This window comes from Symphalangus syndactylus, chromosome 22 (assembly GCF_028878055.3).
Source record: "Symphalangus syndactylus isolate Jambi chromosome 22, NHGRI_mSymSyn1-v2.1_pri, whole genome shotgun sequence".
Taxonomy (NCBI): Eukaryota; Metazoa; Chordata; class Mammalia; order Primates; family Hylobatidae; genus Symphalangus; species Symphalangus syndactylus.
The window spans coordinates 33,523,964-33,549,831 of record NC_072444.2 but is presented as its reverse complement, the minus strand read 5'-3'; the positions used below and the strand labels follow the sequence as shown (position 1 = coordinate 33,549,831).

At 56.6% G+C, this 25,868-nt stretch overlaps 1 protein-coding gene across 1 annotated transcript in view; it reads left to right on the top strand.

Moving 5' to 3' along the window:
• The window catches only part of PRDM16 (PR/SET domain 16), a 360,059-nt gene that overhangs the window by 289,454 nt on the left and 44,737 nt on the right, over positions 1-25,868 (top strand). The window contains exon 4 of the mRNA XM_055261783.2: positions 21,059-21,193. Within this exon, the coding sequence (XP_055117758.1) occupies positions 21,059-21,193 (135 nt within the window). The remainder of the gene's footprint in view (positions 1-21,058; positions 21,194-25,868) is intronic.

Here is a 25,868-nt window from a genome sequence, read left to right as displayed (position 1 = left end):
GGTGCAAGGGCAAAATTAAAGCAGGCTGGACAGCAGCATAGTTATTTGCTGCCGAGCAGTGACTTCCTCCCCCACTCAGCTGCGCGGGGGACAGGCAGGCCTTACAGAAACCAGAGGCAGAGCAAAGCTTTAATTTTCATGGCCGGGCCAGGAGGCCCAGAGGCCTGACATGGGCCCGTGCAGCCTCAGCCAGGTGCCCTGAGCAGGACACGTTGCTTCGGAAGGAAGCAGCATGTTTTCGGGGACCCTGTGGTTTGTGGGTGCTGCTGTTCCCACCCGGCAAGCACTGCCCTCTGCGCGCTGCCAGGGCTGTGTGTACACGCCGTCCCTCATTCCCTCCGGCAGCCTAGGGAAGCCTCACCCAGGCTGGGCCCCTGAAGTTTCCTCCCAGGGGATGCAAAGGAAGGGAAGGCACCAGGGTCCCCAGGAGAAAATGGGTTTGTCTGAGCCAGGGACCCACTCGGCCAGTTGGCGAGGGCAGCAACCTGGAGCCGGCGCTGTGGGTTCCTTTTGGGTCTGTTCACGAAAGTGGGAGTCAGGTCGCATGGTCCCCCGCCTGGAGCTTGGCAATGCCCATGGGGCCTTGGGTGGGCGCAGTGACCCTGGGCACCCTGTGCCTCCGTCCTCCTCTGCCACACACTTAGCCTGCTGTGGCACCAACAAACCCCTACCAAGCACCTACTGTGTGTCACACATGTGCCAGCTGTGGTTCCCCACCCCTGGGCTGGGGCTAGTCCGTGCCCCTGAGAGTCAGAGAGAGGAAAGGGGCGTGTGGCTGGGTTTGGGAAGGAGGGAGAGACAGTGAGGAGGGGACTTCCTGGCTAATACAAGTGCTCCTTCCCGCCTCTTCCTCCTCATATTGGGCAGGCCCACACCCCAAAGCCACACTGTATTCCACCATGGGACCTGAAAGAGCCACTGCTTTTCTAAGCTCTGGACCATGGGGTGATCCATGGGGTTGGTGGTGCCCCCAGAGTCAGCCAACAGACAAGGAGAGGGAATACTGGGGGCTCTGTACTAGGCAGCCAGCGGCTCTGAATGTTAGCTGCAGGCAGAGGTGTCAGGCCCTGGAGCTGCCACTGCACACACAGGTCATAAATCCCGCCTAAGTGGCTGCCGTCACCTCGCCGCGGCCTTGTTTCCATTCTGCAGCAGCCAAAGGTGATTAATGAGAATTATCATTTGTGCTAATCAGAGCCGTTTGGAAGAGGTTTTGGTGGAAGGAAATGCCCTTTGTGGGGCTGCAGGGACGAATTTGAAGGCTGTCGGCTGCATGTTTGTGCACAGGGATGCACGTGCACACGCATGCACACATGCACACACACACATGCACACAAACGCACACATACGCACACATGCATGCATACATGTACACATGCACACACGCGCACACACATGCACACATACACACGCACACATGCACACACACGCACATGTACGTACACATGCATGCACACATACACATGCACACACATGCACACATGCACACAAACGCACAAATACACACACACATGCACACACATACACACATGCACACACGCACACGTGCACGCACGCATGCACACATGCACACATACATGCACGCATGCACACAAACATGCACACATACACGCGCACACATACACATACATGTTCATGTCACATGCGCACAGAACTGGCCTGTGGGGCCAGGGAGGGTCTGGGTAGATGGCAAAGAGGTGAGGCTAAGAAATAAACCTTGGCCTGTGGCTCGGGGGGGCTCTAGCGCCCCGATGTGCCGACAGCCGGAGAACACAGGCTTCGCACAGCTTGGTCCGGCTGGAATGAATTCTTTCCTGCCACTGAGCACGACCATGACTTAATGCGCTTGGCGGCCGCTCGCAGACTAGACAGGCTTGGCCAAAATTAGACCCAGTGCAGCAGGACTCAGGGACGCACTGATGTCCTGACAGGAGGGCGCGCACCCTCTGTGGGTTCTGCCTTCTCCCCTCAAGTGGATGGCCGTGACCTCTGCCCTGGGCCCTCCATGCCCATTCCTGCTCAGTATGCCGGGACACTCTCTTCCCCCCCCATCTCCCGGGCTGTGCCGACCAGAGCTGTGCAGCGGGCCTCCCAGCCTCCGTAGCCTGCTCCGGGGTCCAGTGTGGCTTAAAGATACAAAATGTCCTTTTATTGGAAATATCAATTCAGAAAGGGGCTAGTAGTAAGCTGAGAATATTTGGATAAACTTGACAGCCCTGAGGACTAAAAAAGACCTTTTGTTCCCAGAGAGAAAAAGGCCGTCGCACCACCGTGGGCTTGCTGGAGTAGTTCCAGAAAAAACTGAGGTCGGAGCAGAAAAATGATTAGGGCGTCTCATGAAAGATCTCTACTCTAGGTCAAATGTTTATTATTATTTATTTTATTTTTTTATTAGAATGTGTGGTTAACATGCCATTGCATAACATCAGGCTGTAACCGTGTGTGTGATCACCACGCCAGTCTACCCGGTCTATAGCGCACAAAGAGAACTCTGTAGCATCCGGGGAGTGAGGAGGCTGCACGCGCGTGTTTTGTTTTGCTATGCTTTGTTTTCAGGATGCTGACGACTGGTTAAAGATGGAGCAAGGGCCGGGCGCAGTGGCTCACGCCTGTAATCCCATCACTCTGGGAGGCCGAGGTGGGTGGATCACCTGAGGTCAGGAGTTCGAGACCAGCCTGGCCAACATGGTGAAACCTCATCTCTACGAAAAATACAAAAAATTAGCCGGGCATGGTGGTGGACGCCTGTAATTTCAGCTACTGGGGAGGCTGAGGCAGGAGAATCTCTTGAACCCGGGAAGCGAAGGTTGCAGTGAGCTGAGATCGCACTGTTGCACTCCAGCCTGGCCTGGGCAACAAGAGCAAAACTCTGTCTCAAAAAAAAAAAAAAAAAAGATGGAGCAAGCATCTTTAGTGTTTGCAGCTCAAGAACGTAACTGCCATGGGGAGGTCTCTGCTCCATTCGGACAGGAAGCGCGTGCGGGTTTCATGGCAGACGTGACTTGGGAGGGGTCTTGTCTGGCAGAGGAAAGTTGAATTTAAGCTCTTTGCTGTGGTTGAGCGAGGTGGGGAGACCCCTAGATGCTACCTTTCAGCTGATCCCAGGCCTAACGCACGCACAGCCAAATGGCTTTTGGGGAGTGGCTGGAATGTGACAGCTGCCAGCCCAACAGCTCTCAAAAGTGCCGAGCTCAAGCGTCCATTGTCCAAAAACACGTGCGGTCCTGCGGTTCCCTAGGTTCACAAGGAGAACTTCTTCCCCCACTGTAGACACATGTATAAATAGAACATATTGGCAAGAGTGGAAGGAGTGTATTTTAAAGCACTTACACTTCTGAATGTATGTTTTATACTGATAAGAATTAATGGAGCCGGTAGTGAGTGCACTGATTTTCAACGTTATGATTCTGTTATATTTTGTTTTAATTAAATGGGATATGAAATTGAAAAGGCAAGCTTGTCTTCAAAAGAAGGCATTTGAGGAAGCATCAAACTAACTCTTTGTACTTTAAAAAATCATTTAAAGGTAGTTGTTGTTTAGAGAGGAAGACTAAACAAAAGCAACTTAACATAAAAGTAAAGTCATCATCTGCAGAGAGCAGGAGGAGGGGACAGAGATGAAGGGTTTGGGGGACATTCTGTATCTGACATGCCAGGGGGCCCAGTCCCCTCAAAGAGTCAGGGAACCTTCTAGAGAACAGTCCATCCATTCCCAACAGAGGAGAGGAGATGAGGGCCACCTACCAAAATCGGGCATCACTGAGAACCTGCTCGTCCTTCCAGAGCCACCCGCCTGTGGCTGACACAGGCACCTGACGTTCACCAGGAGGCAGCCCCGACAGATGCTTCCTCGTGGTGGACTTCCCAGCTCAGGAGCCGCAACACGGGCCGGGCTCTGACACCTCTGTCTGGAGAGAAGTTTGGGGGGGGTCTTGGCCACCAGAAAAGGCCACTATGATTGAGCCCCGGGTGGTGGAGCCCTGGCTCTGGCTGGGCCCCGGGCAGGAAGATACCGTAGGAGACTCTTCTGTATCCATGGCTGTTCTGAGAGTCTGTGAAGGATCCAGACAGAGCTCCAGAAAGTCAAAAGCCAAGCAAAGGCCACGAACCATGCCTCACCCCAAAGACAGTGTCTCCCCCAAGCCCAGCCGCTCCCAGCCTGAGGAGAAAGGGACCATCTTTGCACAGGGTCCTCCTCTTGAGAAAGCTCCAATGCAGTCACCAGGGAGGTGTCCCGGCTCAGGATAGCAGACAGGGACCCACCCGTAAACCATGTCATGCTGCTTTAAATTCAGCAGGATTTTTTCTTCTTTTCCCATGAGTTTTTATTCACATCCTGATAACATCAATAGAGGCAGATCTGCCAGAATAAGCCATCTCTGCAGCTCCCTCCAGGGAGGAAAGGCAACGTGTCCTCCCATCTTTGTCTTTTTCAACAGAAAAAAAATAACAATAGCAAAATCCACAAAGAAAGATCAAGATTAAAATGTTCTGCGGCTTCTAAACACCCCCATTCAAATTCTGGGTAATCGGCCGCATTGTGCCTCCCCTCAGAGAGGCCGTGGGGTTGGCGGATGCAGTTCAGAATCATTTGTGTCATGTAAGTGCTTGTGATTAGATTTTTAATAAACCGTTTTGATTCTATTTCCTGGGCTTGAATAGATGTTTGAACGTGGCTGGTGAGGACCTGAAAGGGATCCAGGTAATATCATTGTGGGGGACACACTCTTAATTCCTTTGATATATTTTGTCAAAGGTGACTAGCTGTAGGTACAGGCTGGAACTCGGGGGAGTGAGCGCGCTATTGAACTTAATTGGTTCCATTTGTCATTCAAAACTGACTCTGCGGCACCTCTGTCTGTGAATCACTTCCTAACTTACCGATCTGACCCATCGTGCCCACGGTTTGGGAAGGAAGCCAGCTTTGGCTTCCAAGGGAGATGTCTCGAGCAGAGTTTGCGTCCAAGGGTGGACTTAGCACACAGCTCACAGCCCATCACCGAGCATCTGGGTGGTCTCTGGCTAGGATGCTACCACCTGAGAAGCAGATCATCCAGGAAGGAGCCTGTGTCATCAAGATATCCGGCACTGCAGTTTCCAGCATCTACGTTCTTCCACATCTGACGCTGGGCAGCTGGGTACGAGGAAAAAGGATGGGTTGATTCGTTCCAGTTCACGGGCCCTGGGGCCCTTCTCCACATAACCAGCCGGACTGTGGCTGAGCTCCAGGCTCTGCTGAGAAAAACAGAAATCCTGGGAAGTAGAATCATTATAACCAACCATTTGGAGGAAAAGCATGCCTCTCTCAATTAAGCCAAAAGGAGGCCCAGGCCAGCATCTTTTTATGCACGCATACCTGGGCCTAGTCCGGGAAGAAACCAGAGTTGGCTATTTGCAGGGCATCCAAAGACAACATTGTCTGCACCAAGAATCCTTTGCCAATGACCATTTTTGTATGTCAAAGAGCAGCAAGAGCTGTTCTTTATAGGGATTGGCAAGGTATTTGCTTAGACTTGGCCTGTTGAGATTTGAGCTATTTGCAAGAGCTGATCTCAAAACATCAGGCCTGATACGAAAGGCAGTGAGTCACTGAGCTCCTCTAACCCGGCATGTCACAGGGAGAAGGAAGAAGGATGGGCTCGGCGAGACTGAGTCAGCTACAGGGAAGGCACTAAACATAACCGGGCTGGATCCGTCCTGGCCCTTCTCCATGCAACCAGACTTTTGCTAAGCACCTACTATGTGCCAGGGCCCAAAGGGTGCTGAGATGAACACACCCACCGTGGCCTCTGCTTGGGGGAGACTGGCCACTGTGACACTGCACCTAGGGGAAGATTGTAACCATAACACTTTCCAGAGGACAATGACCTGGAAAATGTTGCAACTCTGATTTCCAGAGAGGCAAGCAACCAGGAAAAGGCTTTCCACATCCCTCAGCAGAGCCCATGAATAAGAAGGGAAAGGATGTGAAATGGAGGGATGAGGACAGACCCCCAGGAAAGGGAGGCATAGGGAGTGCTGGGGGACAGTCTCAGTCATCTAGAGGCGCCTTCATTCATTCATTTGCTCCCCAAGCATGCATTGAGCACTCATGATTTGCCTGGCTCTGGGAATCAGCCAGATAAAAGCTTCCAGCCCCACCACCCACCAGAGGAGAGGAAGTGACCTGCGACGTGATAGCCATGGCCTAGTGTAGTGTCCATGCTAAGAAGGGCAGGGACTGTGAGAGTGTCTGAGGGGGCCTCACCCTGATGTGAGGGACCAGGGCAGGCTTCCCAGGAGAAGTGCCCTGTGCTCTGCCACCATGACAACTCCTGGAAGGGTGTTCCCTTGTGTCTCACCATAGGAAGTTGGGGAAGCCAGAAGTGTCTGGGCAAGTTGAGGGGAGGGTCTGCTCCCCATCCATCCACTCATTTATTCATCCATCCACCATCTATTCATCCATCCACCCACCCATCCATCCATCCATTCATTTATCCATCCACCATCCATTCTTCCATCCATCCATCCATGCATCCACTCAGTCATCCACCCATTCATCCAATCACCATCCATCGATTCATCCATTTGTCCATCCACCCACCAATCCACCATCTATCCATCCATCCATCCATCCATCCACCCACCCACTCATCCATCCATCCATTCATTTATTCAACCATCCACCCACCCATCCACCATCCATTCATCCATCCATTCATTCAACATCCATCCATCCATCCATCCGTGCATCCACTCAATCATCCATCCATTCATCCATTCATCATCCATCCATTCATCCATTTGTCCATCCACCCTTCCATCCATCCACCCACCCACGCATCCATCCACTCATTCATCCACCCATTCATCCATTCATCATCCATCCATACATCCATTTGTCCATCCACCCACCCATCCACCATCTATCCATCCATCCATCCACCCACCCATCCACCATCTATCCATCCATCCACTCACCCATCCATCCACCCACTCACCCACCCATCCACCCATCCACCATCTGTCCATCCATCCACCCACCCATCCATCCATCCACCCACTCAGTGAGCCCTGACTGAACACTGATCCTGAGTGAAGCCCTGGAAGGGCTTCAGTTGCTGTTGGCTACCATCATCAATTAAAGGAGAGTGAGCAGGGCAGGGAGAGCCAGGGTGCATGGCACTGGTCCTGACAGTGTGAAAGGAGTCAGGTGGACAGCCAGTGCCCACTGCCCAGCCCATCTGCCCTTTCTGGTTGTGCAAACTTGGGCCAATTACTTAACTCTTCTGTGCCTCCATTCCCTAACTGACAAATGTGGATATGAGGGTGGCTACCCCTGGGGGAGATGTGAGCATCCAATGACTCAGTGGTGAGTCTCAGCACCTGTGGGCCTCAGCTCTGCATAGCGCTGGCCTCTCCAGAGAATAAGCAGATGAGAAGACTCTGAGCTGCTCCCACTCAAATGTGTCTGGTCCTCCTAAGGTCCATCTGGAAGTCACTCCCTGTGTGCAGCCTGCACATTTGAGAGGGCCTGAGGGTGACCAGGCCATGATCCTCTGCACAGCTCTTACTGAGATCATGCACAAACCCCCCAGAAACCAACCAACGGGGAAGACCTGGGTGAGGGGCCCCAGGGGTCCTTGGTAGGTTCCTCAGCCTGTCATTCAGCTGCCACACATGGGGGCTTTTCTCCAACAAAGGAAAGTTCTGAGCTTGCCCCAAAGGCCCTGCTTCCTGTGGCTCCAGGGTGCAAGCCAGCTATTTTAGGGAACCCCCACCCCCAGCTGCATCAGCTCAGCCCATCATGAAGAATTCCTCCCACATCTGCTGTGGGGTGCCACGTTTACAAGCTCTGCAGTGTGTCACCATCTAAGTGGCCAGAGAAAGGTTATGAATGTGACACTTCCCAGGGCTTTGTGTCACCTCATAGAGAAACCGCTTCCTGTGGGCGACCTGGGCTCCCGCCTCACCCTGGGCAAGGAGTTGCCACAAGCGTTTGGTTTGGGGCTGTTGGGCTTTTTTTTTTTCCAGTCTTTGCTATGCTCAAAAACCAAACCAAAACAAAAGTATCTCACTTGAGAATGTCACAGCCAAGTCTGCGGTAATGTGCAACCTTCAGGCTCAGAGCCTCCTCCTGCTCTTGACCCAACTTAAATCAAATTCAGGTTTGAACAACTGTTAGAGCTGTTAATGTTTGAACTATGGAAGCCTGCTCTGGGTGGAGAAGCTGCTGCTCTGGCACAGCTGCCCCGGATCCCACCCTCCTCCAGAGCCTGAGAGGGCCATGGACAGGGTTCTAGGCCCAGCCTAAGGAGCAGGGACTGGTGTAGGGCCCGCTGTGGGACAGAGTGGGGAGTGGGCCTGACGCAAAGCCTGCGGGCTCGGGGAATGACTTACCAGCTAGCGGGGTTTGGGGGACTTTGCACCAATGGCTTTCACCAGTCCAAATTGCCTGGATGTTGTTACATCAGCAGCTTGGGCATCAAACTCTCACCACCGCAGGACCAGACATGAATGCTTCCACCTCGTAAGGAGCAGGACACCCAGTGGGGCGGGGCTGAGCTCAGGCACACACAAGAGTCTCCTCAGAGCTGGGGTTTCTTGGGAGCATGGGGTTAGGGGAGCCAGCTTCTGCATGCGAGCGCCACAGGACAGTCTCGGTCCCCCCACTGCAGTGCCGGCGGCAGAGGGCAACAATGCCAGAGTATTCGCACCCAGAGTCTCCGTAGAGCCCCTAGATTCCCTGAGGTCGGAAATCGCCATGCCCTGGAGAGACAGTGAGAGCCCCGCCCCAGCGTGCCTTTGCCGCAACCCACATCTGGGCAAGTAGACACTGTGGAGACTCCAGACATCTCCTCGGGGAGTCAGGGGGTCCGGGGGGAAGTCCCAGGCCATCGTTGCAGACATTTCTCAGCAGGTTCAGTCTCGAGCCCCCACATCCTTGCTTTGACCCAGTCATCTACACAGCCGTGGAAATCCGTCTCTGTGCTTATGAAAAATGCCCCTGCAAGCCCACAGAACCGGGCCTGGTCAACCTGGCGTGACAGACTTGACCCACCCCTGGGGTCCCTCCCTGCAGGCAGGACAGACGCGGGACCTGGAGCTTCTCTCCTGGGGTTGCTGGGCAAGCGGGGCTGGGGCATCCTGGAGCAGCCTGGCCCCGTGTGGCTAACCCACTCCAGCCTGCACCTCCGTGAGAAAAACAGCAGGGATTGCAGCCAGGAAGGAGCCCAGCCAATGCGTGCTACCCTCCCTGCTGTCCCCACGGGGACACATGGCCAGGCCTGGGACGTCCTGCCTGAAAGCATCCACAAGAAGAGGACAGAGCAGGGAACAGACCCTGTCTTGGCTGCTGGTGTTGACCAGAGCCAACCAAAGCCAACCAGAGCCAACCACGCTGCTTCCACTTGGAGCTCTGGGTGGAGCTTGGCCTGCTTAGGTGTCCTCCTGGGGGCTTGCTGAGTGGGAAAGTGACTGCCACTTTGGATGGAGGTCCCCAGGCCCTCCCGAAGGGAGTATGGTATAACGGCCAGTGCCAGGCAAACCCCTCAGGAGGGCCGGGGCTAGATCCTGTGGTCCCAGCCGCTGATCACCAGGGGCCAGGGCCGGCTTTTCATGTTGCTGCTGCTTCCACCCCTGCCCTGAAACCAGCACATCGTCATCAACACAACACCCTTCTCTGCCCTACTCTGGGGTCCCCAGATCAAAGCCAGCAGAGCCAAGCAACGGCACCCAGGGTGCCCCCTTGGCAAAGAGCATTACGCTTAACCATAATGCAGGACCCCTTTAAAAATGACACATCTGTGAGCTGGGATCCCCATTACAGAAATACAGTTTATACACAACTTTTCAGAGGCGAAGCATACCTAAGCTACTCCCAACACGTGTGGCAGAGACGGAGGCTCCCTGGACACGCGTGTCCCCAGAGGAAGGTCCAAGGACTCCCCCACTGGCCCTGCTCAGCAGCCACCTAGCAGCTGGCCTGGGTCTGTGAGGAGGGCCCCTGAGGCTCAGCCCCGGGCCCTCTGTGCAACTATGGCCTTTCTCCTGGGGGCCCCTGTGCACATCTGAGACCTTCCGGAAGGGGGAGGGGGAGCTCTGCAAGCAGAGGCAGAGGCATTCTCTAAGGCAGAGCACACAGCCTGTTCACTGGGTGCCCCTCTCCTACTCACTGCGAGGGCTGGTTCATCCCTTCGGGGGTCCTGAGGACCCCGCTAAAGGCTTCCAAAGGGCCAGAGGTGCTTGTACTTCTTGCTTATCCAGAAGACCCAGGTAAGGCTTCATTCTAAAGAGCAGGTGAGCAGAAGCAGCCAGGCGGGGGAGCAGCAGGCACCCAAGCCAGCAGTGGCCCGAAGTGGCCGCCACAGGCACACAGCAGAGAACCTTCGGTGTCCAGGCAGGGCTGAGCACAGGGGTCCTCCAGGACATCTTCAGCAGGTGCCAAAGGCCAGCTCCCAGTGCCTCAGAGCCCACCACGCCTGCACGTAGCCACGGCCTCCAAGCAGCTGGAAAGCAGAAAAGAGGCTTTCTAGTTCCAAAGGGGTACACCAAGGCAGGACCTCAGACAACCCCCACACTGTCATGATGAGGACGGTGGGAGATCGGGGCTGGGAGGGCCTGTGCGACTCAGAGGTCAGTCTCTGAAGCACCCTGGAGGGAGGAGGCCCAGGCCCTGCTGGTACTTCCCCCAGGACATGGTGCTCCCCCCTGTGTCCACCCACCAGCTGCCAAGCCCAAGGTTTCTGCAGACCCTGCTCTTTCCACGCACTGCCAATCACCTCTAGGCGTTCTGTGTTTCATGAGCCTGTATCTCAGCCCTTCATTTCACTAAAGATGCAAGAGCCTGGGTTTGAGTCACCAGCATGCCCCTTTATTTCTGACGCTCAGGGCTGCAGCCCATGGCTGACAAGCCAAACCTCAGAGGTGCCACGAAGGACGAGCCACATGCCAAGGAGGAAGCTCAGCCCCCAACACCCCCAGGCTGCTGGGAGAGCAGTGACAGGGCCGAGTTTGGGGACACACCAGGAGCACGCTGTGTGCAGGTTGCAGGAAGGGGCAGGGACCACTCCTGTGACAGGGGGCACAGCACAGCCTCGAGGCCCTGGGCTTGTGTGGCCCCTGTCCACCACTGGTGTGAGAGCAGGATGCATAAGTCCCACCCCAGGGGACCTTGAGAGGCTTGGGCGCTACGCACGTTAGATGGAAACTCCTCTTTGCTTCCGTGTCTCAACCAAAGTTTTCTTCAGTGTTCATAGACGCTGCTGGGAGGTCGCTCCTCGCCCAAGTGGAGACCCTGCCCAAAGAATAAATAAAATAGGAATAGGAAGAAAGGGGAGGAGGGAACGAAGCAGAGAGAGAGAACTCAGAGGAAACTCCACAGCAGAGATGGCAGAGCTCTGGAACCTGGGCTGTGGGCTGGCTGCCGAGGGCCGTGCAGTCCCTCAGAGCTCCATGGCATCTGGGGTCCGGATACTTTGGGGGAGATGGTCAGTGCACCACAGGAGCACCACAGCATCCCGGTGTCTGGGTGTTTATGGGGAGATAATCTGTGAGCCTCCATGTTTGTAGGGCATCTGGGTGTCTGGAGCTTTTGGAGGGAGAGGGTCTGTGACCCCTGGGGGCTTCCACATGGCATTTGGGGTGTCTCCGTGATTTCTGGTCTGTGGCTTTTACTAGATTTTCGAAGGTGTCTGTGGCACCAAGAGGCTACAAAGTGTGGAATTTGGTGACTCTTTTTCCAGTGCCTTGCATTCCTCAGATCTGCCCAGCACTGACACAAGAGCAGAGCCCCCCAGGCGTGGACTCCACGTGTCCCGGGCCTTCCTCTGCCATCAGAGTCCCACCGGGCCACAAGGTCCTTTTGCCACATCTGAATTCCGGGCCATGCTCTTGGGGCTGTCCGAGACCCTGGGACCCTGGCCCTCATCTCTCCCCCAGCACGCCCCACTGCCTGAGAACCATCCAGTGAGACCACAATCAGGTGGGAGCTAAGAGCCACCACCCCCTCCAGCTTCTTCCAGGGACAAGCCCCAGACAGCCCACCCTTGCTCTCTGTCTCTCTCTGTGAGCTTAGGAGAGAGGCTGGCTTCCATCTTGGAGGAATGGCTGCCAAGAGTTGCCTGTTTCTCCAAGCAGCAGCCTCTCTCTCTCTCTCTCTCTCTCTCTCTCTCTCTCTCTCCCCTCACCCTTCCCCCACCCCAACCCTCCCATCCTCCTTCCTTTCCTCTCCTCCCACCTCCCTCTTAGCCTAAGCAGGTGGGCCCCAGGCCTGCTGACCGCCGACCAGGCCTCCCGTGTCCCTGGCCGTGGTGTGGCCCCATCCCACCAGCCATATTTCTCATTAGCACTGGGTCCCATCACCACCCAGCCCACTATTGGGCATCAGGACGGGGATTTATGAGCTCATCTAGGCTCTGTGTTCACACCGGACTGAGGTGTTTCCAGAACGCCTTTCCCCCACCTCCTTCCATCACAAGAATGGGCTTTCTATTTCAGCTACTCGTGGACACCATCAATTGTGACCATTGTGTGTGTGCACGTGTGCGCATGTGCCTATGACGGCCCCATAGCCAGGGCTTCTTACTCCGAATCAGCTCATGGGTCCTTAAAAAAGGGGGTCAGGGTAAGGAGACTCTCCCCGCCGGCTCCCGCCAGCTCCTGGCTGTCAGAGGCGGGCTCCACGCCATGGGCTTCTGGGGAGCCTCCTGGCTGCAGCAGGAGACGGGACCGAGGGGGCAGCGTCCCAGGGCTCTGCTCCTCCCTGCATGCTCAGAGTCCAGTAGGCAAGCTGATGATGGACGCTGCGGCGTTCCCACCTGCACGCACACCCTGGACAGGGCCGGCAGCTGGCCATGCCCACTGAACCTGGAGGACCAGCCCAGCAGAGAGCCCACAAATCAGAAGTGCAGGAAACCTCAAATTATATGCAAAAAATGTAAAGGTTAAGAGAAATTTTCCTTCACTTCACTTCGTAACTCAGCATTTCTGATGGGGTTGATTTATGAGCTGTGGGAGCTGCCCGGAGCTGGGGAGTGGCAGACAGTGGGCAGGAGGGCAGTTTCCATTGGAGGTCCTAGGACTCCTGAGGCTCACCCCCAAATAACTCAAAGCCAGGCTTTTAAGCAGCTATCAGGCAGGGAGCTGGATTCCAGATCTGGAGAGAGACACAGCCCAATGGCCACGGTGGCCTCCAGGCCACTGCCTGCTGAAGCCGGCCATGTGGAGATATGGGCTGGGCCACTCCTTCCCTCTTTGGCTCCCTCCTGTGTTCATTGATCACGTGTAAATAGAAGCGAGCAGTGAGCCCGGGTTGGTCACTGTGCGTGCGTCTGTTCGTTCGTCTACCCACTTCTCATCTGTACTGGCCTCCTATGTCACGGAGAACATCCCAGGCCTCAGGCCTACCCCGAGAGGCTCCCAGAGGGCCTTGGAGGTGTCAGGGCTAGAAGACTTCACACCAAAACAGGCCCGGCTCCCAGACGTGGCTGGATGTAGCATGCACCCAGGTTGGAAAGGCTGGGCTCGCGCCCTAGGGCAGGCAGAGACATCGCCTTTGGCACAGATCCTTGGCGCTGGCCCCACCTGGTACAGTAAGAAGCCTGTGTTCAGGTGCACATGGCTGTGACCTTTGACATCACCTGCCTCTGAGCATTCCTGCTGCCAGTGTTTCTTCCACCGATCCAGGAGCACCCAGAGCCTAGGGAAGCCCCGGTCAGACGCAACTTGGGCAGCCTGAAGGCCACCAAGCTGGGGAGTGGTGGCCTCTCTCTGTCCTTGTGGGTGCTGGCAAGTCTCACGCCAAGGGAAGCAGGGACCAGGACCTGGGACTGCCCAGGCCTGCTTTGTGGATTCCAGAGCACATGAAATCTTGCGGCTTCCAGAACAGGGCACGGGGACCCTCCCTCTAGTCCTTGAGTCGGCCCTGGAGAGCACACGGGGCGGCCATGGCACAGCTCTGGAGGCTGGCAGCCTGGGCTGGGAGATGGCCCTGTCTCCAGGGGCCTCTATCTCCTCATCTACAAAAGGTACTGTGGGGCAGCAACACAGTACCCACCTCATAGGCCCGCGGCGATGAGCGAGGGGCCTTGACAGCACCCTGCGTGGCCCTGAGTGCACAGAGACCCTGGGGAGGAAGGTGAGAGAGGACAGGAAAGGTGGCAGGAGGAGGCAGTGGTCAGGGCAGCACCTGCCCTTTCTGGAATCAGAGACAGCACAGGCCCAAGAAGCCAGGCCTGAGCCTCCACCTGCCCGGCCAGAACCACGGCCCAGGGCCACTTCAGGAGCATTTCTCTGATCTGAGACAGAAAAGCAGTGGCTTGTGAAGTTCTGTCCAAGCTCCTGCTCCATCTGCTCCCTCCTTCAGGAGTTCCCAGATGGGTCCAGCAGGACCCCCGCAGGGCTGGACCCTCCATGCTGGGACAGGCAGCCAGATGTGGTCAGGTATCTCAGGGGAGACCCCACACCTGACTGATAGCAGACACAGGCCTGGCCCCTCCCAGCGCACCCTTCCTGGTGCACCCTCCCCCAACACACCTGCTCCCGGTGCAACTCTCCCAACTCACCCCTCCCAACACACCCCTCCCAACACACCCCTCCCAACACACTCCTCCCAACACACCCCTCCCAACACACCCCTCCCAACACACTCCTCCCAACACACCCCTCCCAACACACCCCTCCCAACACACTCCTCCCAACACACCCCTCCCAACACACCCCTCCCAACACACTCCTCCCAACACACCCCTCCCAACACACCCCTCCCAACACACTCCTCCCAACACACCCCTCCCAACACACCCCTCCCAACACACCCCTCCCAACACACCCCTCCCAACACACTCCTCCCAACTCACCCCTCCCAACACACCCCTCCCAACACACCCCTCCCAACACACTCCTCCCAACTCACCCTTCCCAACACACCCCTCCCAGTGCACCCCTCTCAACGCACCCCTCCCAACACACTCCTCCCAACACACCCCACCCAACACACCCCTCCCAGTGCACCCCTCCCAACGCACCCCTCCCAACGCACCCCTCCCAACGCACTCCACCCAACACACCCCTCCCAAAACACCCCTCCCAATGCACCCCTCCCAACTCACCCCTCCCAGTGCACCCCTCCCAGTGCACCCCTCCCAACGCACCCCTCCCAGTGCACCCCTCCCAGCGCACCCCTCCCAATGCACCCCTCCCAACGCACTCCTCCCAACACACCCCTCCCAACACACCCCTCCCCGTGCACTCCTCCCAACACACCCCTCCCAACACACCCCTCCCCGTGCACCCCTCCCAACGCACCCCTCCCAACGCACCCCTCCCAACACACCCCTCCCAGTGCACCCCTCCCAACACACTCCTCCCAACACACCCCTCCCAACACACCCCTCCCAACACACCTCTCCCAACACACTCCTCTCAACACACCCCTCCCAACACACCCCTCCCAACACACCCCTCCCAACACACTCCTCCCAACACACCCCTCCCAACACACCCCTCCCAGTACACCCCTCCCAGTGCACCCCTCCCAGTGCACCCCTCCCAACACACCCCTCCCAACACACCCCTCCCAACACACTCCTCCCAACACACCCCTCCCAACGCACCCCTCCCAACACACCCCTCCCAACACACCCCTCCCCATGCACCCCTCCCAACACACTCCTCCCAACACACCCCTCCCAACACACCCCTCCCAACACACCCCTCCCAACACACCCCTCCCCGTGCACCCCTCCCAACACACTCCTCCCAACACACCCCTCCCAACACACCCCTCCCAACACACACCTCCCCGTGCACCCTCTCCTAACACGCTCCTCCCGGTGCATGCCCTTCCGGCATGCCCTTCCCAGCACACTCATCGCTGGCTCAGGGCCCTCAGACCAGGGCTTCTCCTGGGTCTCCTGGAGGAAAGGTTAGCACCTACCTGGCCCCCCTCAGAGGCTCCCCGCTGTGGAAGGAAGGAGTTAACCAGGACCTCCTCAGTCACCCCAGGGGGCCTACCAGGGAGAGGGGACGCTCCTCCCTTTAGGGGCCACCAGGTGTAACTCCCACCCTGTGACCATCAAATTGGTCAGGGGTTGGGGACCAGGCGTCCGGGGGATGAGGAGAAATGCCTGGGAAATGAGAGTGCCGAGGGAGGAGAAGCTGTCAGGCCTGAGAGGGGACCCCACCCACAGGGCAGCAAAGTCTGAGTGTGTACTCAGGACCAGGACCCCTGAGGGAGTTGTTGCCTCCAGTCTCCAGGCCTCTTCACCCGAGAGGGTCAGGAACAGAACAGAGGCTCCAGAACACCGTCCCATGTGGGTGAGAAACCAGCCATGTCCCTGTTCAGACACGCTTGAGAGAGCCAGAGATGTTTACCCTGGCAGGAGAGGGTTAGGACTCAGGCCGCACGCAAATACCTGCAGGGCCGTCATGTGGAAAAGAGAGGCTGATTCTGCAAGGTGAGGGGGGCATTACAAGAAGGGAGAGCCTATCCCCCAAAAAACAATTCCCAGTGACTCGATGCGTTCAACAATATACCGGCTGCCTGGGAGCACAATGGGTGGCTGCTCCACAGAGCACAGTGGTATGTGCCTGGAGACTGGCTGTCCCAGTGCACAGGTGGGTCCCTAGACCTGCAGCCATCAGTGGCTGGATCACAGGCATTGAGGAGGCCTCAGATGTGAGGTTGGATGGAAGGGGCCAGGGTTCTCCTCCAGAAGTTCTGCCATGACACAGAATCCACATTGTTGAGAGGGAATTGGCCATCACTTCAATGTCCTCCTGCTGGCTTTGGCCTTCTGCTCACCAAAGGCTTCTCGCCGCGTTCCCCCAGGACAAGCACATATACATGAACACACACTCATACATACATGCACAGGTGCACCCACACACATGCACACCCCCCCACACATACATGTGCACACATGCAGGCACACGCCCACACACAAGCACATACCCAGATACATGCATGCCTGGATGGCGAGGGGCTTGGAAGCACTTAAAATAGTGGGACACGGATTGTTTTTCCAGGGATTTATTGGGGAGATCCCCAAGGCCTGGAAGTCAAGGTGAAGCCAACACTATTTTTCTTTTTTTTGAGACAGAGTCTCTCACTCTGTCTCCCAGGCTGGCGTGCAGTGGTGCAATCTCGGCTCACTATAGCCTCTGCCTCCAAGGTACAAGCAATTCTTGTGCCTCAGCCTCCCAAGTAGCTGCACACCACCACACCCCGCTAACTTTAGTATTTTTAGTAGAGACGGGGTTTCCCCACGTTGGCCAGGCTGGTCTTGAACTCCTGACCTCAGGTGATCCACCCACCTCAGCCTCTCAAAGTGCTGGGATGACAGGCATGAGCCACTGCACCTGACCGAGGCCAACACTCTAGAGTCAACAGCCAGGCCCCAGGAGAAGCCCATGCCATGGCTGTGGTCACTCACGCATCATTTACTTTCTCCCTGGCCCCTGTACCATATACGAGGAGAGAGAGCCCAAAAGAGACCCATGCTGAGAGGGAGCGAGACAGAGACAGACAGAGAGAAGCAGAGTAGGGGCGACAGAGAGGGAGAGCCTGGCACCCAGGCCACCACCTATACAGGGGCTGTGAGTCCTCTGCCCCACAGTGACCTCCAGCCCAGACCCGGCCAGTGGTGAGGCAGGGTGGGGCCACGTGGGTCTTGGCCAGCCCAGCCTCGCCCCCTTCCTGCAGCAGAGGAAGATGGCAGGGCTGCCGACCACAGCTCTGGCTTGGCGGGCCTTTCCAGCGGTTTCCTGATGTGCATCAGAAGTCAGGGCGGGAGGTGAGGGGGCCCTGAGAGGCCTTTGTGCCTGGGGAGGGGCCTCACCACGTGGGGCTGGTGGCCCTGGGTCTGCACCCTAGAGGATGGGAAGCCTGCCTCCCCGGTGACAGCCAGCCGCTTGTGGCCTCCTCCCTCCCGTGCCACGCCCCTGCCACCCCTGTCCTGGCAAGAGATGGGGTGCAGTGGGGTGGGCTGCTGAGTCTGTGGTTCTTGGATTGGGCTGGCCCTGGACTTGGGCAGGGCAGGCAGTGACCTCCCTGGACAACGTGAGGACCCTTCCTGCAGCCCCTTTAGGGACCAGGACCTCAAATGTCAAGGGATTTGCAGTCCTGCCTAGGGCACAGCTGTCTCTGCAGAAGCTGGTAACACAGAGGCTGTCTCCCTGGGAACCTGCCCTGAGTCCTGAACAGCAGGGTGGCCACAGACTCCCCACCAAAGCGAGGCTTGAGCCAGCCGGGGCCCAGAACGGGGGAAGGTGTTGGCTGAGCCCATGTCTTGGGTGCATTAGGGGTGAGTCCTGCCTCTTGGGAAGGGGCCTGAGCCCCATCAGCTGGTCCCTGGGCTCAGAGGGGGATGCACTCGGGAGCACGTACTCCTGGCTGCACCAATGGGGTGCTGTGACCCAGGTGCTCCAGCTTTGAGGACAAAAGTCCAGGTCCCAGGTGGGAGGGCGCAGCCCACCCTGGGTGAGCACCAGCCCTCAGCCCACAGGCACTGTGTACAATGTGCTGTGATGTCAGCAGGCCTCTATGGAGAAGTGGACCCATGGGCTGGGAACAGGACTGGGATACTGCCAGCCCCATATGGCCGGCTGTGCTCCTGCCAATCCATCGTTTGTATATTGAGCGTCCCCCCCGCCGCCAATGTTTTCCTCGGGCGCCAGCCTCTAGCCTAGTTATGCTTCTTGGACTCACATGCCCTCTGGACCACAGGCCCATCTATAGTTCTGAGTGGACAGGATTCACAGCCAACCCCGGGCAGAGAAGGGACCTGGCCATTCAGTCACAGTCACTTGGTGAATGGAGCACAGCAGCCACAGCCCACGAGCTTGGGAGCATTTCTGCGCTGCTGTCTCTGAAATAAGACAGGCTTTGAGTGAATCTCCCACTGCCCTGGATGGAGCCAGAAGGCGCCCAGGGGCAGGCACAGCTGTGTGTGATAGGGAGCACAGGGACGCCAGGAGCACACCCCTCTGCCCTGGCCGACCTCCTGCCCTGCACCCCAATCTATCTCACCCAGCACCTCTGGAAACCCTTAGTCGGGAACCCCAGCTTGGTGGTGGCTGTTAACAAGGAGACTGAGAGCAAGTGGAAGGGAAAGAGACTCGAGGCCTTCTCTGTCTCTGCTGTGCTCTGGGGGCCAACTTTCCCTGGAAGCCTCAGGGGAAGAGGGAACGCCATGCACAGAGGCCGGGGCACGTGGACCACACGCTTCCGCATTGATTGGTGCCGATGTTGAACTTTTCAAAAGAATTCCAGCACCAGGCCTGAGATGGCTAGGAACCCGGGAGAGTGCATGCCGAGCATCTGAGGTGCCCGGAGTCAGCCTCCACTGTTTTCGCTTGGACAGGTCACTGTCTCATCCTGACTCCCCTGGGTCCTTCTGACTCCCTTATCCATCATCCCTGCCCACCCAGACACACCTGCTCAAGGACACACCTGCAGAAGGACACACCTGCCCAAGGACACACCTGCCCACCAGTACACACCTGCCCAAGGACACACCTGCCCACCAGGACACACCTACCCAAGGACACACCTGCCCAAGGACACACCTGCCCACCAGGACACACTTGCCCAAGGACACACCTACCCAAGACACACCTGCCCACCAGGACACACCTGCCCACCAGGACACACCTGCCCAAGGACACACCTGCCCACCAGGACACACCTGCCCAAGGATACACCTGCCCAAGGACACACCTGCCCACCAGGACACACCTACCCAAGGATACACCTGCCCAAGGACACACCTGCCCAAGGACACACCTGCCCAACAGGACACACCTGCCCAAGGACACACCTGCCCACCAGGACACACCTGCCCAAGGACACACCTGTCCACCAGGACACACCTGCCCAAGGACACACCTGCCCAAGGACACAGCTGCCCGCCAAGACACACCTGCCCAAGGACACACCTGCCCACCCAGATACACCTGCTCAAGGACACACCTGCCCACAAGGACACATATGCCCACCGTGACCCGCCTGCCCACCAGGACACACCCACCCAAGGACACAGCTGCCTACCCACATACACCTGCCCAGCAGGACACACCTGCCCACCCATATACACCTGTCCAGCAGGACACACCTGCCCAAGGGCATTCCTGCCCACAGAGACATAGCCTTTCTACTTTCGGGACCTGAGTGTAGTGTCGCCCCAGCCCCTGCCCCCTGCCCTCCCTCCTGCCCTGTCTGGGCTGGGCTGCCCAGGAAGCTTGCCCAAGATGCTGCTGGTTTGAATTCAGAGCCCAGAGTAGCCACTGGCCAGAGTCAGGGAGGCTGGGGGGCCTGCAGCCGCCACCCACGGTCAGGCTGTTTGAGGGGACACCGTCTCTCCACAGTGGACAGCAGGTCAGGTCTCCTCATCGGTGGTCCTCGGAGGAGTGGGGGTCACAGCAAATAAGAAAAGTCCTAGGGATTACCACTCTGCCCGTTCAGAGGCAACAGTGACAACAAAGTTAAGCCAAGTTGGTGAGCGTGTGACTTTGCGGGCGTGGTGAGAACAGCTAGGCATCTTCATGCTACTGGGTGTCAAACCGAAACTCTCCAGCATTAAGGAAACCAGATGCTTTTCTTACTCTCAGAGTGATGTGCAGGCTGCCTTGAGTGTGCACACACATGCACATGCACACCCAGCAACACCTTCACCTTCAGACACGCTTTTCTCTAGCCCAGCGCCCCAGCTCCTTAGCAGAGGGCTCTGCTCCCAGATGCAGCAGTCTCTGCCTTCTCACACGTGGGTCAGCTTTGCTGCGGGGGTGGGGGTTGCAACTCTGGAGGCTCATTTTATCACCAGGCCGGGGCAGTGAACTGCTCGGTGAGAAAAGAAAAGGCCATTCCCTGCCTTTCTGCTGGGCTCCTGGAGACTCCTGGGCATGGGCAGGCTGGGTGGGCTGGGAGCCCCGCTGATGCCCAGAGGGTGGGCTGAGGTCTGGATGCCGACTTGCCTTCCTACTTGAGCCCAAACAGCCAGGTTTCCGGGTGGGCAGAGGCTGTGTGCATACTCCAGCACACAGGGCACCTCTGACTCCCACTTCGCTTTCCTCCCAGCAGATCTCGGAAGACCTGGGCAGTGAGAAGTTCTGCGTGGATGCAAATCAGACGGGGGCCGGCAGCTGGCTCAAGTACATCCGTGTGGCGTGCTCCTGCGATGATCAGAACCTCACCATGTGTCAGATCAGTGAGCAGGTAGGTCCGGGCTCATAACAGGGGCTTCTGCCCTTTGGAATTGTCCCTGAGGATGTGGCACCAAGATTGGTGGAGGTGCCGAGGCAAGGGTTTTCTGAGCCTCTTTGGAGACATCTGCCAAGCCTTGGCCTGCGGTGGGGGTGCTGTTTGGTGCTCGGCCAGCGCTGGCTTCCGGGGAGCTGACTCACCCCGGGAGGGCTCCATCGGAGCCTTGCTCAGGGACCCTGCCTGAGGCTGGCAGTTCCTGAACCCCAAGAGGGTGGTTCGGGTGGAAAAGAGCAATGAAGCAGGCAGGACCCCAGATCACAGGGTCCACACTTCCTGCAAATGCCGCTTCCCTGAAGGACACAGGAGAAGCATAGAGCAGGAACCGTCACTGCAAGAATCCATCTAAATGGCGCTGTTTAACCAAATTTTCCGAAGAGTCAGCACCGGCCAATGAGGCAGCCACTCAGGGGCCTCCTAGAGCCTCCGGGGCCTCTGACCGGCCTACTGAAGGCCTTGGCCTTTTTAGCACAAAGTCCCTGTCCTGCGGGCAGTGAACCAGGCAAGAGACACCTTCACTTCCGTCCCTACCACCTCAGGGCTGAGGACCCCCCTAAGCTCCCTGGATCCTTGACCTCCACGGCTGGTCCACACCACCAGCAGAACAGGCGTCCAGACCCACAGGCTGATCCGGGGAGAAGATGAGGAGTCTGCTTCCACTCCAGAAGGCACCGTGTCCCCAGAGCTGGTCGCCGCTTCATGGATTTCTCTATTTCAAGCTTGCGAGTGGCCCCTGGAGGCTCTTCTCACTCTGGAGCCAGGCCTCCCGGGCGGCACTTTCCACCTGCATCCTCAACACTGTGCGTTCCTCGGGGTGCCCGGGGTCCCCGGCCCCTTCCATCACAGCGTCTGGTTTTTCCTGTAATATCTTGGGGTCATACATGAGATTTCATTTGAAAAAAAAAAAAAAAAAAAAGGATCCCATGGCTGTGAAAAGTGTGTGTGAAGACCACATCACGGAACATTCCCGCATAGCCTGTGCAAGTCATTGAAAGTGGTTCAAGGCTCTCGACTTTAGAGAAACAATTTTGCATTAAGAACTGCAGAGAGCAAACTCCAGGGAGGTCCTGCAGGCCCTGGCTGGCTGCCAGGGGCTCTCCCTCATTTGCCATCCCCTTGGCTGTGGAGCAGAGTCTCCATCGAGCAGTTGCTCCGCTGGACAAGCTCGTTCTGGATGGGGACATGAATCCACTCTACTACCAGGACTTCCGTGGCCTTCAGTTAGAGCCAAAAATGTTTAAAATAGCTTTTTCTGATTGAAAAAAAATACAGAGATGAAGCAAAAGAATAATCGTAAACATAAGAACAGAACTTAAAAAAAAAATTTTCCTTCTTCCAGATGAAAGTGAAATTGGAGTGAAGGAAAACTGGGCTTGAGGCGCATAGAAGGACGGTCTTTCCGTCCCCTTCTGGGGCTCAAATTTGCAGAGTGTGTGTCTTTAGTCGTCCGTTGGGAAGCCGAGGGGCAGGGGCACCGCAGGGCTGGGCCAGGGCTGTGCTTTTGTGAGATGCAAACTACAGTAATGAAGGATCCAGTTTTTTTTTATTTAAGAAATAAATGTTTATTAGAACTTTTGAACTAAACTTAAGCGATAAAGTGGGTATCTTTATGTGTCTAGCTTTTTAAAAAACAAACAGATGTGTAATCTTCTCAAAGAGAAGCCTGTCTTTAAAAAAATCTTCATTGTATTATTAATATTTCGGGGAAGCTTTCCTTTTAGCTACACGTGAGGTCCAAAAGGAATGGACTGCTTTGCAGCCAACTGTGTTTCCATGGTCAGGACCAGGGGGCAGAGATCCTTTTTGCCAGGATGGAAGAATGATCCTGAATCCTGATCCACTCCTTCCCTTTACCCCGCCATCATCCCATAGTGCCGACTCCCTCCAAAGCTCCGTCCTAGAGTCAGAAACATACTTGGCGCTATTACCCAAACCACAGATAATGTCAAAACTCCTCAGATACCTCCTGACCTGCTAGATGGCTCTCTCCAACACCTCCTCAAGGGATTCATTCTCTCTGTTTTAGGTCCATAGGCTGAATTAAAGCCACAAATCTAGAGGGAACTTGAAATGCACATTTAAGCAAATGCAACACCAAAATGGCCCAAAGCAGAGAGAAATTCCTCCACTTCTGACCCCCTCAACCCCCCTGTGAGACCCTTCCCCTCCGACGGGGAGAGGAGCCCTCTGCTCTTGAGAGCACCCCACATAGGTAGCACAGCCGGTGACGTTGGGTGTTACAGGGCCACCGACGCTCCTGCCCATGTCCCCGCAAAGGTGCACCTCCAAGCTGGATAAGCCATGTGGCTGGAATGCCTGGGAAAGCAGGAGCCGGCCAGAGGCTGAAGGAGACTCGCCGCCCAGGCACCGGGAGCGAGGTGGCTGAGTTGGCAGTTTCTTCTCCTGAAATCTCAACCGTGAATTTCAGTTATCAAAGGAAAATGAGCATCGTGTGGGATGTATTTTCCTTTGAATAATAATAAAATTTAAACACTAAAAATATGAAAAACTGCTCTCAGAAACCCATAGACTCTCACATGACATGAGTTTTAGCAATACCTTTTTGAAAGGGATATAATAGATTTCAATCTAGTGTTTAAATGCCCTCTCTCGCGCTGTGACGGCCGCACGGCCTCGGCAGAAAGCATTTCCATTCCCTGGCCTTGACCACGGGAACGTGGGTTCCTGCAAAGCAACCTATTTGACCCTATGCGGAGCTAAAATAAAAACTGCTCTGAAATGTTAATAAAACCAAGAATTTTTTAAAAGCTTTTAACAGCTTCTCTTTGAGAAAGAAACATTACATGATACCAATGCCATTTCTCAGATTCCCACCACCAGGATTTCCTGGTACTTACGAACACCATATCCCCCCTACACAAACACACACAAGTGAACAATCTTCCTCCCTTCCCCTCTCTCTCTCCCTCTCTCTTTCTCTGTCTGTCTCTTGCAAGATTGCACACACACCCCACCTCTAATACAGCACAGACACAGAAGGGAAGGAACCATATCTGAACATCCGAGCTCCGTAAAACAACGTCGAGTTTGCCAAATGGTATTCGGCAGGGAAAATACTTCGGTCAGAAAAGCATCACCATCATTTTGAGGTTCAAGACATGTGACCTCAGCCCCCATTTTCAAAGGAAAAAGGAGACCAGGGCAGCAGACAGTGTAAACGTCCTAAAAAGAAAGTTCTGGAAGCCACAGCCTCCCAGAAGAGATGAGCTCCCCTGCCGGGCAGAGAAGAGAGGCCGCTCTGAACTGAAAACTCAGGTCAATATTCAGATGGGGACCCAGGCTGGGGCTTTCCCCCTGAGTCTCCTGCTACTGGCAGCCAGTACTTAAGCAAACTCTGGGGCCTGGCCTCCAGGGTGCTCCTATGTCCTTGGGGTGAGACCCACACTTTAGGGGCACTTTGGAGGCAGGGGAGTCACACACCTCCTTCGGCCCATCCCGGGCTCCTCCTGGCCTTCACTGGATGCGGGTTGCTGTGCATTCAGATGGGGTCTGGGGTGGACGCCACCCCCGCATCCCTCATGGTTCTGTGCAGTGTACTGGCACTCTAGCTGACACTTTGGGGCACTCCGGGGCACCTGCTGAGCTGGGCGGTGCAGCACCCACAGGCCCGGTTCTGACTATCTGGCCAGGACCCAATTCTGGCTGCTCAGAAGCCTGCTCAAATCACTGACCACGTGTCCCTCTCCCAGCATCCCCTAACACGCCCCAAGACACCTGCCCTGTACAAAAAAGGACTGGCCATGTGCTCCTCCGCAGCCACTGGGGAGAGGCAGGAGACAGGGGCTTGAGAACATGTGAGCCCCAGAGTGTGGCTCAGCAACCGGCCAGCACCTCCCCAGTGGCTCCCCACTGCCCTGCTGCCTTGCGGTGCCTCATGGACGGAGGCAGGACCGGCTAAGCTGAGGGAGGCATGGAGGCCCCAACACCCTCCTTCCCAGGCGGGGCTGGCCCAGCATCCTCTCCCTTCCCCATCTCGGGCCCCATAGGAATCGGACCATCCTCTCCATGAACAAGAGCTATCCCCATGGCGTGGGGCCGAGGGGGCTGCTTGTGGGCCCCACCTCCACGTTCTCATCTAGCAACAAGATTCCCCATCCTGGCCCCAGGGGACCTCTTGAGAGGTGACCGGGCCCATCCCCGGCCCTTGCTTCTCTAAGGCCCATCCCAGCCCTCCTCATGGCTCATGGGAGTGCTGAGCAGAGGCAGAGGCCACACTGGGCCATGAATTTGCTCCTGGGCCCGGCCCTGTCGCCCAAAAGGGGATTTGTGGTTTTCTATTTGCACAAGGAGGCTCCAGATCACGGCCAAGGACATGCTGGCCCCTTCCGAGGCCAAGGGTCCCGCTGCTTCTGAAGCGGCGCAGGCTCTCTGGGGAGCTGCTGGGAGCAAAACATCCCCGCACACAGCGGGGGGACCGAGCCTTTCCCCTGAGACTTCCCGGGCAATCAGATTGCAAGGGAGATAGGGCTTTGAGGTGTCAGAAGTTGTTGTGGGGGACTTTGACTTGCTGCCTTGTCTGAGCATGAGCGGAAGGCACAGAGGGGCCCTCGGGAATCTCCATGCACTTTTCCGGGGGTGCACCCCCCCACCCCCACCCTCTGGCTCCTAC